Here is a 13,392-nt window from a genome sequence, read left to right on the forward strand (position 1 = left end):
TTGGACACCTCTGTTAAAGGGCATGGTTGGTTTGACTTTTATTAAAGGCCACCCAGGGAAATAATAAACTTTACAGAAATAGGGAATCCAATTTCTAGTTTATTAGGTACTTAAACATTACTTGGCTTGGGCATCATTGAATAAATTAGAGAACTTTTTTTAAAATTAAAAGCAGCAGAACTAAGAACCCCCATGTAATTTTCTGGAATCAAGATGATGAAGCTTAAACTGGGTCCAATACTACTGGTTACTTTAGGAAAAATATTTTTTTATCATTTTTGAATTATGTGTACATGTGTCTGTGTGTTGCCATGTGCATGTGAGTGCAGGTATCCTTGGAGTCTAGAAGGCATCAGATACCCTGGAGCTGGAGTCACAGATAGGTAACTCTCAACAGGAGTGCTAAGTACCAAATCTGGGTCCTCTGCAAGAACAGTATATGCTCTTAACCACTGAGCCATCTTTCCAGGCCTACAGGGTACTTTCATGAAAATGATTTTACTTTGTAGAAGTATATTGTTATTCATTGCAGAAGTATATGAAAGGGATTTTATTAGATTTTTTAGTGGTAGCAATTCTGCTGTTAGTACTCAGAAGGACAGAGCTCAGTACAGCTTTATTAGTGACTGAACCAGAAAAGAAAACAACAAAAAACAAAAACTAGATGATTTATAAATGGTGTTTCTCAACCCCCGGACCCCTGCCCTGACCAAGAACAGGCATCTTACCCAAGCCTTTCCTTGCTCTCTTCTGGTGTCAGCTGATCAAAACTCTTTGCTTCTTCTGCACCCAAGAAGGCATCATGGTCATAGTCAAAATTCTGGGCATCATTGTGAACTTTGTCGCTGAGCTGAGGCTCATGGTGTACTCGGTCCTTTTTTTCCGTAGGCTTGCTCAGAGCAAAGGCTGTGCACAGTGACAGGCACATCAGAAACTGCCGCAGGTCCATGACAACCTACTGTAAAGGAAAAGCAGTTAACACAGATGGCAGTACGCTTGACAATAAGGAATCAAAACACAGCTCAATTACATTATTAATTTGATATGTACACATATCTAAGTCTTTTATATTAGCCAAATATTATTACTTAATCCATAAGTACAGTAGGCTATCAGACCTCCAATTCGTACGGTGGGACATTTTCAGTTTCCTTTATGACTGTAGGCTAATCAGGAAATTATAGTTCAAACAACTACTCTGTAAATAGTTTCTCTTCAAGGAACACCAAAAAGTTTAATCTTTTTTGTCCAAGATGCTAACAGTCAAAACTGAAAGGATAACACTTAAATCCTGATTCTAAATCCTTTGCTTTTTGTACTTTTATCAGTGATCTGGTCTCCCAACACAGTTGAGTATTAGAATTATCTAGAAGAGTTAAGTAACGAGTTCCTGCCCCATTCTCTTAGACTCTCTCAGGCTGAACCCAGGCATTAGTGGCATTCAAAGCTTTTCTGGTGACTCGGATGATCATCGGAGCAGGAACCACTGACATCCTCAGTGGCTTCCTCATTCAATAGCACCAGGTCTCTCACACAGGCTAACCTTGACTCACCAACCCATTTGGATGCCCATTCCTAAGTAACAACACCATTATATATTCATCTGCATAGCTGTACTTCCCAGACTTGCTCAGACACAAAGGCCACCAGGTACTATTCAATGTACAGATTCCTGAGAGCCCCCCCCCAGACTCTCGGATCACAGTCGCAGGCTAATCTAATAAACGTAAGGCTGGAACTCTACTGAAAAATGTGATAGAAAAATTCCAGAGGCTATCAGTTAAAAACCTGTTTCACACCAGGCGTGGTGGCAGAGGCATTTGAACCCAGACAGCCAGGGTTGTTATACAGAGAAACCCAGTCTTAAAAAACCCAAATCAAAAAAACTGTTTCATACACTTTACAAACAACTTACTCTATTACTAGAGAGGCTAAGAGCTCAAGGAACAACAACAAAACCTTAAAATCAAATCAAAGGGAATAGTTTTTCCTGAACTTTGATATTTTAATTAATATTTCATTGTGGAACATGAATGCTGAATGTGTGTGCCCCCATTCCATCAATGAAAATAAGTTCTTAGCAATTTCACTGTACTTCTTTTTTTTTTTTTTTTTTTTTTAACAAAGAATTTGTTTTTTTTTTTTTTTTTTTTTTTTGGTTTTTCGAGACAGGGTTTCTCTGTGTAGCTTTGCGCCTTTCCTGGAACTCACTTGGTAGCTCAGGCTGGCCTCGAACTCACAAAGATCCGCCTGCCTCTGCCTCCCGAGTGCTGGGATTAAAGGCGTGCGCCACCACCGCCCGGCTTCACTGTACTTCTTATTCCTCTCCTATTATGTCTAATCTCTGGTATCTCTGAATGTGCCTTTTTTTGGAAATACAGTCCTTGCAGATGTAATCAAGTTAAAATGACAGAAATTTGGACACAGAATTCAAATGTGCTATGACAGATGCAGAGATTGGAGTAACACACATGTGAGTCCAGGAACACCAAAGATTGCTGACAGCTACCAGAAGTGAGGAGAGTCGGAAGAGCCTTCAAAGAGAGGATGACGTGACCAACATCTGTGCTTCAACCTCAGCCTTTGCAATGGTTAGAGGACATCAACCTCAGTTTAAAAACAACAACAGTCAGGGGCAGGTGAGACAGCTCAGGAGTCAAGTGCTTACTGCTCAAGCCTGAGGACTGGAGTCTGACCCCAGAACCCACATGAAGGTGGGAGAAGGAACTGGCCCCACACAAAGCTGTCCTCTGACTTCAAGTGCACACCCACACCACACAGACAAGTAGTAACTGAAACGCTCACTCGGTTTGCTGCACTTGCTATAACATCCCCAGGAAATGAATACCAGGTTACAGAAGTCAGGGACCTCCATCTTCTGAAACTAATTATACCACCCTGCCCTAATCTGAAGATTAAACCCAGCCACAGACGATCTTCCTTTCCTGGGGATGTCACTAGTGAAACTAACTAGAGTAAGTACTCACATTTATATGTAAACATTTACCTAATCAGAAAATTCTCTCAGCAAAGCTTCTAACTCAGAGGCTGTTAATTCGACTACACCCCACAAACACCTCTAGCTGGTTCTGCTTCAAAGTTTTGAGAACCAGGGCAAAGGAAGAGAGCTGTGTTAGGAAATAAATTAAACATGCCAACATAGTATACATCCTTCAAAGTGTCTATTTCCCTGAAATCCTCAAATAGTGGCTTATGAATTTAAACTATTAAGTGGATTTATAGAGCCCTCTACAAAAACTAAGAAAATCCTTAGCACAGCTAATGGTGTACATGCTTATATAAAAGCCCTTAAACATAAAAGGGCCAGACATGGTGGCACACGCTTTTAAATCCCAGCACCCAAGAGGCAGAGGCAGAAGGATCTCTGTGAGCTGGAGGCCAGCCTGGTCTATATAGTGAGTTCCAGGACAACCAGGGCTACACAGTGAGACCCTGTCTCAAAAAACAAAACCAAACATCAAACAAAAAAGAAAAAGGAGGAGGCTCATCAGTTAAGAGCACTTGCTGCTCTTCTAGAGGAGCAGGGTTTGATTCCCAGCACCCACAGGTGGCTCTTACCCGCCTGTAACTCCAATTCCAGGGAATCTGACCCACTTCTGAGGTCCCTACCACACAAACCACTCTTTCCCAGACAGCCATTACTGCAAGCTTACCTTCACCCACACATCTATGCTGCTTCTGTTCCCTCAACATCTAGTCACCCCGAAATCTGCTTTTCTATCTTATCACTTATTAAACTGCCTAAAAGTCACCAGAACCAGCCAACTGGCAAAGCCAAGGACCCCACCCAGTCTTCATCTCTGCAATAGACAATAGGAAATTTGTACTTTGAGTAAGGTCTATTTAGAAAGAAAATGTTCTGTGCCAGGAGGTGGTGGCGCACGTCTTTAATCCCAGCACTAGGGAGGCAGAGGCAGAGGCAGGCAGATCTCTGTGAGTTCAAGACCAGTCTGGTCTACAGAGTGAGTTCTAGGACAGGCTCCAAAGCTACACAAAGAAAATTGTCTCAAACACCTCCCCTAAAAAAATGTTCTGGCCGGGCAGTGGTGGCACATGTCTTTAATCCCAGCACTTGGGAGGCAGAGCCAAGTGGATCTCTGTGAGTTTGAGGCCAGCCTGGTCTACAGAGTGAGATCCAGGACAGGCACCAAAACTACACAGAGAAATCCTGTCTCGAAAAACAAAAAACAAAACAAACAACAAAAAAAATTCTGTAAGGAAGATGGCTCAGTGGATAAGAGTGCTCGCTGGGCCAGCATGTAAACTGGAGCTCCAATCTCTAGCACCCACATAAGCCCAGTACTGTGGGGAGTGAAGACATGAAGACAGCTGGGGCTTGTTGGCTGCTAGCCTAGCTACAGATTCAGAGAAAGAGCCTGTCTCAAAAGGAATAAGGCAGTGGAAACTGATAGAAAAGGACATTCGGGCCGGGCGGTGGGCGCACGCCTTTAATCTCAGCACTCGGGAGGCAGAGGTAGGCGGATCTCTGTGAATTCGAGGCCAGCCTGGTCTCCAAAGTGAGTTCCAGGAAAGGCGCAAAGCTACACAGAGAAACCCTGTCTCGAAAAACCAAAAAAAAAAAAAAAAAAAAAAGGACACTCACACACCCAACACACACACACACACACACACACACACACACACACACACACACACACACACAGAATGACAGCAAGTTATACATTCCAGGCCAGCCTGGGCTACAGCTGAGATGTAGTCTCAAAACAAAATCAAAAGGTCAAGCTAGAGCTGGGTGGTGGCGGCGGCGGCGGCAGCGGCGCACGCCTTTAATTCTAGCACCAGGGAAGCAGAGGCAGGTGGATCTCTGTGAGTTCGAGGCCAGCCTGGGCTACAGAGTGAGTTCCAGGAAAGGCGCAAAGCTACACAGAGAAACCGTGTCTCAAAACAAACAAACAAAAAACAAAACAAAACAAAAAAACCCTGTCTCAAAAAAAAAAAAAAATTCCTTGAAAGTTCTGTTTTGTTTTAGCACCAATCTCACCCATCCTTTCTGGTCGCTTAGATGTCTATATTAAATTCCGCCCTTCAGAAACATTAATTCTGAGAGATTCCACAATTATTCTGGACGAAAGACCCATTGCTCAATGTTAGCAAGGGGAGAAGTGGGTGTGGTTGTAAAATTCCAGTTCTCTGAGTTTGGGCACTCAGCAGAAGGGGAACTTCTGCACCATGGAGCGGAGGACTCAGTGGTTAAGGCTCTACTTTATTTAGTGGGGATCAAGGGTAACAGCTTGACAGCATTATACTTAACTATATTAAGACTTGGGTTGTGAACTCTAGAAATAAAAAATGACCTTGTTATCTATCTGGCATTTCTTACTTACGGACTAAAGCACAAGAACCTCTGATACAGACTGTTTCACAAGAGTCAAATCGTCCTTAGATCCGGAGAGGCATGACACTGACTAATCAGCTTGCACTTGTCTAGTGACAGTCAGTTCACACTAGTTTACCAATACATTCTAATTCATCAAGTGCCAAGAAATACAAGAGGGCTGAGTATATCCAAGTGCAAACTTTAGCTAGCGAAGCTCTGAGAACGACTGAAACTATTATCCAGGTTTAATTAGTTCTACAACCAAAGCAATCAAGCACAAACTAAAATTTTCTGGCCACACAATCAACTCTGAAGCTGGACAGATAGTTCAGGGTTTAAGTGTACTGACAACTCCTCCAGAGGTCCTGAGTTCGATTCTCAGTACCCGCATGGTGGCCAAAAAACGTAACTTTAGTTCCAGATGATCCTACACCCTCTTCTGGCCTCCTTGGAAACTGCACATACATGGTACACAGACATATGCAGGCAAAATACCCATAAACATAAACAAAACTCAAAACCTCAACCCCCCCAAAACAAAAACAACTTACTTATAAGAAAAAGGTTCAAGCCGGGCGGTGGTGGCGCACGCCTTTAATCCCAGCACTCGGGAGGCAGAGGCAGGCGGATCTCTGTGAGTTCGAGGCCAGCCTGGTCTACCAAGTGAGTTCCAGGAAAGGCGCAAAGCTACACAAAGAAAAAAAAAAAAGAAAGAAAAAGGTTCTAGAAATCCTGGGGGTGGGGGGGTTCTTTAGGATGAAATTTTAATATATAACTCATTGTCCAAGTTACTCTAGCAAAATATATGGAAAAAAGCTTTGGTGTCTAGTAGTGGATTCTGTTGTGTATGTTTAACATGCATAAATCTTTTGAGAATTTGGTAGTCATTTTAGCCTAATCTTGCTTCAGTGTCAAAAGCCTAAATAATTTTAAGATCTTGGATGGGGTGGGGGGAGAGAAGCAATCAAACAAGATTTTAGCTGAAAAAAAACCTAGCTACTATGGTTATAACTCCAGCTGGAAGAAGTCTGCACCAATTATCCTGAAGCTTGTTTGCATTATTCCACAATAATGACCACAAGCTATTCTGTTTTGCTTTAGTTTCCTCATAGGTTCTACTTTTTTTGCTTTTTTAACATTTATTTATGTGTGTGTGCATGCATGTGGCCACATATGGGCTGAGGTCAGAGACCAATTTTAGGAGACTGGTTCTCACCTCGCACCATGTATGTACTGGATATAAAACTGAGGTGTCAAGCTTGGCAGGTAACACCTTCAGTGGCTGAACCATCTCAATTCCACCCTTTTTTTTGGCGGGGGTTTGGGGGTGGGTAAAGGGTCTCATTGTATCTCATACTGGCTCAGAACTCGTTATGTTGCCCAAGGTAGCCGATAGCTTGAGGCAATCCTCCCATGTAGGCTTTCCAAATGCTAGGATTCCAGGCATGCGCCACCACACCCACCAGATTCTGCAATTGTGAAACAATTTCTGCATAAGTTAATATAAATTATAGCTCCTAATGTAAAGTCTTGTATTTTTTAGAAACAATACATTTTATTGGATTAACTGGTTGATATTTAGCTACAATGTGGTTTTGCTGTGCTTTTCAACTCCCAATTTCCATTACTAGATCTGATCAAATGCCAGGTATAGGCAAAAACGTGATTTCAGGGGCTGGCAAGAGGGTTCGGTCAGTAAAGGCATTTGCCACCAAGTCCAACAACTTGAGTTGGATCCCAGATCCCACACAGTGGAAGGTGAGAATGGACTTCCACACATCATTCTCTGATTTCCACAAGCATGCCATGGCATGTGTATGCCCGTTCCCATAAACAAATGTAATTTAGAAAATCGTGTTATTTCATATGTTTAACTCTAATATATGCGACAGAATAACAGCATTTACATTAAGGAGTTCACAGAAAAGCTGGAGTGGCGGTGCACTCCTTTAATCTCAGCATTCAGGAGGCAGATATGGGCAGATCTCTATGAGTTTGAGGCCAGCCTGATCTACACAGTGAGTTCCAGGCCAGCCAGGACTATGTAGTGAGACCTTTTCTCTCACAGACAAACAACAACAAACCCACAAACAAAAATTCATAGAGAATCCAGGATCTCAATCATGCATTTCCCAAGACTATTTCTGGCTATCCCTGAAACATCCCGTCACATCAATGTTACAAAAAAATGGAGCTAATACTAACATACTAGTCTCCTGCACTGAGGCAATGATATAAAACTCCATCAAAGGTATATGGAACATATCATTGGATGAATGGCACCAAACAGATCGAAAATGACTGAGATGATTACCACCCACTTGCACGTAGTTCAGTATCTTTGTGAGCTCATAACTCCTACTTTTGGTTCTACAAAATATCCTGTTGGAGACCCTTGAAACACTGTCAAACTCAGATTAGGACTAAACAGACTTGCCTTTTACACAAATAGTTACAGGTTACCTTTGGTCTCTCATCTGGACTTCCACAAGTTCTTCACTGGTGACTATCGCTTGATACTTAAATCTAACTGAATGAGGTCAAATACATATTTGTCTTGGATCAGCTTTCAAGTATAGTAAAGAATAATTTATCAGTCATTCCAAGTTTCTCTACCTTCAAGCTCAATTAAATAAACTTGAGCGTTACTAGTCCCAATTTATTAATGCTGACTTGATAGTCCATGACAGGAAGTGAATGCAATTCTTAAAAAATCCTGTTCCAGGGCTTTATACGCTTAGGAATTTGGATCAAAGACCCAAAAGTTTTAGCAGGAATCCACCGAATTGTCCCACTCATGCTTTACAAAATAAAAACCACTCCTAATTACAGCAACTACAGGGAATTAAGTCCACATCTGAACACAGCATGCCAAAAATTAGAACTAGCACTTGGAAAAGACAAGCAAAAAACATGGTTATTTAAAGGCAATTAACTTCCTGGTAGTAAACATGTGAAAACTGCTTTTCCTTAATGGCTATAACCAGTCGAACACAGAAAAGTGTGGCGTTCCTTTCTAATTAACAAGATGTTTTTAAAATAATGACATCGGGTTAGCTTTCGTCTTGTTCCCCATCTTCCTACATCCTGTAAGGCAGCAAACTCTTTCTTTCTTGGCACTTCCAACCCACTCACGGGATGTGGCCTTGGGACGGGGTGGCAGCTCCCAGTAGGCCCGTGAAAGGTGGCAGGGAGCTGGCCAAACTCTATCCAAGTCTCTCCGACCTTCAGGAAACAAAAGTGACCCTCTAGTCCCAGGGACACTGGGAGTGGAGGGGGCCGGGGCGAAGAACAAGGACGCGCGAAGCCAGGCACAAAACGGGGCCCAGGAGGGCGCAGGGCCCGGGGGCCAAAGTCTGCTGGGCCACAGCCCTCTCCGCGGAGGTGCGGGACGGCGAGCCGGGGGACAGAGCAGCCTCAGGCCCACCCGGGCACCCGGGCACCCTGAGGCCGGAGTGAGCAAGACCCACTCCGCATGAGGAACAAGGCGGACGGACAGAATAAGGGCAAACGAAGACCCACCGAGCACCACGGTGCTTACCTTTCGCGGGAGCTCCACGCTGCAGGAGACCGTGGCCGCAGCTCACCCGGGGGGTCAGCTCCCGCGCACAAGCACCGCCCAACCGGAAGCGGTTCCTCGCCCCGCCCCCATCCGCCTTGTCGGCGTCCTCCCCACCAATCATCAGCAAGACCGCTGCTGATGCGTTGCTTTTCCGTGCGGCCATTGGTTCCACAATCGCGCCGCCGTGATTGGCTTGAAAGCGCCACGTCCCCGCGAGCGCGCCGAGTTGCGTGGACCGGATTCCCGCCCAGCTCGAGTCGCCCATCCTGTGGGGACGCCGAGTCCCAGTTCTATGCGCTTGGACGTGTGGGCGCGGCCCGCTGACCGTGGCCCACTGGTCGCCACGTCCGCATTCACGGCGCGCGACTGGCTCCCGGGGCTTCTAGGGGTATTCTGATCGCTTTCTTCCTGCGCTCAAGCTCCGGGGGCCGGAATAATACCGTTGTAACGTCACCACCTGCCGTGAACCAGCCCGGCTTCTGCTCTAGAGGGTCCTGGTTGATCTGCTAGCAGATCTCCACCCTGCCATCCTGTATCTTTCAGCTTCGTTCCCCACCCACCACGCTCCTTCGCACTTCTGCCTTCCCCGAGAGCCTTACATTTCACATCCTTGTGGTCTTTGCTCACAAAGCGGCTTCCTCTGCCTGAAAAAAGTATGTTTTCCCGATTTTCCAGCTACTGAAAGCCATTAGTCATGAAAAAGTCATGAAACAGGTTGCTGTCCTGGAATGTCCTATTGGAAACTGGGCAGGTAGAGAAACTGCCAGGGGCCTAGTTCGGGTGTTAGCTCTAGGAATCTTCCCTGGTCCTAGTAAGCAAATATTTGCTTTCCTAACAGTTTACATTTTCACTACACAACCAGATTTTGCTAAATAACGGTGTTTATCCTTGTATTTTTGATTAGACCAAGTGCTGGAATATGTTCCGCCGGACTTAGGCATCAGGAGCTCCCAGCTTACAGCCCGGGTCCAAATGCTCAGTAGTACTACATGAACCTAATATTAGAAACCCATTGCATCACAGGCCACCGTTTGAAAAGAGGCACAGGAAATTAGCAATTTGGTTCTTGGGGGGAGGGAGGGGAGCAGGGAGAGTTTGAACCTAGACTTTGCCCAGGACTCTTGTCTACCACTGATCGATCTATAATATTACCTACTCAGTGCCATGAAATTAAAGCGTGTGTTCATTGAAGGCTACTATATTTTCAGCACACATAGAATGAATAGCACATGAAGCTCATGAAAGACTTAAGAAAGCAAATTCGCTTCTCTTAAGTTGAGAAAAGGCTGGCAACTACTGTTAGAGGCATTCAAACTGTGGACTCAAAACACAACTCTCCTCTCAAAGAGTTTATTTTGGAGCCACATGTGGGTAACTATGACTAGGAGAGCAGATTAGGCTACCCCAAATTCCATCTACCAAGGTAGTAAAGGTTTGATGAACTTTTTATAAATAACAAAGAAACTATTCACTATTACATTGGTGGAAACATCAAAGAACGGGTTACAGCAAGTGGGGAAACCTTCGTTATAGCCCTCAGATGTTATCTGACGACACGCTTAGCTCTTGAGTTGTGAAAGCTCATGGTCTGTTAAGTCAGTACATTCCAAAGAAAACTAGTGCTCCATTTCTACAGTCCCCACAATTTGCCTAATGGTCATGAAGCTCATAGGTCAGGTACACAGGAGAACAGTAAACAGCTCTTAAACAAGTGTATATTAAGAGGGATACATATGGCCCCAAATAGTTTGGCTCTGGACTTGCAATGTTCTAACTTCTCCACATCATTGAGGGTCTAATCAGCTAACAAGCCTTGAAGGTTCAGTTCGAAAGTGCTGCTGCTTCATGGGAACTCTCGTCTACTGTTCCTCTGTCGACCAAGCATCACATTTTGTACATGGGGCGGGGACACATGGTACTTACTAAATATTATTAATGTTCCATGTTGCTAGGAAATGCTCTCTAGCATCTGAGGTAGATGAGGCTGAGTAGCAGGCAGTACAGCAATCTTCAGGGGAGGGGAATAGCCTGTAAAAGCCATTAAGGAGCCGGGCGGTGGTGGCGCACGCCTTTAATCCCAGCACTCGGGAGGCAGAGCCAGGCAGATCTCTGTGAGTTTGAGGCCAGCCTGGGCTACCAAGTGAGTTCCAGGAAAGGCGCAAAGCTACACAAAGAAACCCTGTCTCGAAAAACAAACAAACAAACAAACAAAAAAAAAGCCATTAAGGAAACAACTTCTGGATCATATCATTAAAATCTACTGACCATTATATCCAGATCTATTTTTTAAAGCCCTCTGTATTTGACATAATGTGACATATATTAAGAGTAACATACCAAAAATTAAAATAATCAAGAACATTGTTTGGCCTAATGGCATAAAGGTAATAACAGGTAAAGGAAATGGGCATTTAAACAACAAAAAATTTTAAAACAAACAAAAAACCCTAGATTGACTATATATTTGCCCCCATGATTACAGTTACTTGTACTCTGTGAACTATCTTTATTTATAATTGGAGTATTTAAATGAATCTATTATCTTTTAATTCTAGTGTTTTTTATTGTTTTTATTGTTTGTTTTTGTTCTGGCCAGCTTGATTTCATAGCTATACCCTCAGGTGGAGTGGCTTACTCTTAACTTTAGGAAAGAGTGATCTTCAGTATTCAAGTTATCATAGCTCTTATCCATTGGCTACTGGCCAGATCTGTTTTATTATATTGGTATTAATCCAGATTTAGTTGGGGGAAACTAAATAGAAAGCCACATTGTAAAAGAAATTAGATAGCAATATAGTATTCCTATCAACCTTCTTTTAACAAGATTGTTTCATGCACCAAATATTAATATAACATAATATAATATAACAATGATAGAAACAAGAGGTTAGACTTGTTAGAAATCACAGTTTTAATTGGAGGATGTGGCACAATAGTAAAGTGCTTGCCTAGCATGCATGAGGGGCCTAGGTTCAATCCCAAGCATTACCCCCATCCCCCAAAAGAAGTCAGAATGTTAGAGTCCTTATAGGCATAACTAAATCTCATTCCAGTGGCAGAAATGGAAATGGACTTTATAAGGAGTCAGTGTAGTTTTGCCTATTTCCTTTTAATTAGCAAAATTAAATATTGTTTTAAAATCCAGCTTATTGTACTGTAGAACACCTTAAATACCCTTAATGAAGAAACTTCAGCACAGAAGGTGTAAAACATTGTGGGTGTTGTAGTTATTAGAGGTGGGTGTCTTTTGTATAAATGAATGAAAAGAGTTAGCCAGATCAGGTATCTCTAGCTAGAATAATGGAGGTAAAGTTACTTTGTTCAACATCTGAGCATATTATAGGGCCTTTTATGGTGTTCAATTGGATGGACCTAGTTAATTTTTTTAGTCAGAATTTTATTTCTTCTGGTAGTAATAATTCCCGTGCAAGAACAAGTGCTCTTAGCCACCGAGCCAGCTCTCCAGGCCTACACTTGAATCTTTTAAACATGAAAACTAGTTTTGAGTAGGCAGAGGTTCTGGGTAAGCAATCATAGCCAAAAAGCAAACAAGATTAATGACTTTGTAAGTTCATTAAAACCAAAAGTAATACTGGTTTATTGCTTAGGAATATACCAAGTGAAAACTAAATATCATAGACAATTTTTGAAAAGACCTAATTATAAAAGGATTTAAGAAACAAAGAGAAATGTTGTTATTTGAGACACTTGACTGTCAATGGACTTGAAAATGAGTATCATCCAGCGTTTCGGAAGCCCATGTGTTCTCAGATGAAGTTAGTGTATGCTTCATCTGAGGAATGTGAACCTAAAAGTTCATCTTGTCTAGTCTTGTCCAGGAGTAGGTTAGAGGTGCCTGGGTACATTTTTTCTCCTCTCGTTAGAATGAAGCCTTTGCTGTGATGACCCTTTTTCCTTTCAGTTGATGAATCATCTGGTTTCCTTATTCTCTGAGGAAGATTCTGTAACTAATTTTGAATTTTTGGTTGTCATAAGTTTCTTTGTAGTAGCAAATGCTTTTAATAGAGATGGTTCATATACTTTTTACTTATTTTTTAATAGAATGTCAAGTACTTTAAACACTTTTCATTAGGTCTTTGAGAGTTTTGTACATTCCTTCCTTCTTTTCTTTTCTCTTTCTTTCTTTCTTTCTTTCTTTCTTTCTTTCTTTCTTTCTTTCTTTCTTTCTTTCTTTCTTTCTTTTTCTTTCTTTCTTCCTTCCTTCCTTCCTCCTCCCCTCCCTCCCTCTCTCTCTCTCTTTCTTTCTCTCTCCTTTCCTTCCTTTCTTCTTTCTTTCCTTCCTTCCCTCCTCCCTCCTTCCTCCCTTTCTTTCTCCTCAAGAACAATTTGTGTTAAATATCTTGGATGTGTGGTCTTCACTGGCTTGTGGTCAACTTATCAGGGGCTACACTCTTAGAAAAAACTCTTTCTCTCTCCCAGTAGCTAACAGTTGCTAATAACTTCATGGCTG

General features: G+C 42.7%; 1 protein-coding gene and 1 long non-coding RNA gene across 5 annotated transcripts in view; one reads left to right on the plus strand and one right to left on the minus strand.

The window, feature by feature from the left end:
* Calu (calumenin) overlaps positions 1-9,016 on the minus strand; it is a 29,620-nt gene extending 20,604 nt beyond the window's left edge. For 2 of the 4 annotated variants that reach the window (XM_076566592.1, XM_042272961.2), the window contains exons 1-2: positions 8,901-9,016; positions 729-958 (exon numbers count right to left, since the gene is read on the minus strand). In XM_076566592.1, coding sequence (XP_076422707.1) covers positions 729-949 — 221 coding nt within the window. In that variant the 5' untranslated portion in view covers positions 950-958; positions 8,901-9,016. The remainder of the gene's footprint in view (positions 1-728; positions 959-8,900) is intronic. The other 2 variants (XM_042272959.2, XM_076566593.1) reach the window with 2 other exon arrangements.
* A 278-nt stretch (positions 9,017-9,294) lies between these two features.
* Positions 9,295-13,392, plus strand: part of LOC143272324 (uncharacterized) — a 36,788-nt gene continuing 32,690 nt past the window's right edge. Inside the window, exon 1 of the long non-coding RNA XR_013049791.1 lies at positions 9,295-9,574. This is a non-coding gene — a long non-coding RNA (uncharacterized LOC143272324). The remainder of the gene's footprint in view (positions 9,575-13,392) is intronic.

Source organism: Peromyscus maniculatus, chromosome 3, assembly GCF_049852395.1.
Source record: "Peromyscus maniculatus bairdii isolate BWxNUB_F1_BW_parent chromosome 3, HU_Pman_BW_mat_3.1, whole genome shotgun sequence".
NCBI lineage: Eukaryota > Metazoa > Chordata > Mammalia > Rodentia > Cricetidae > Peromyscus > Peromyscus maniculatus.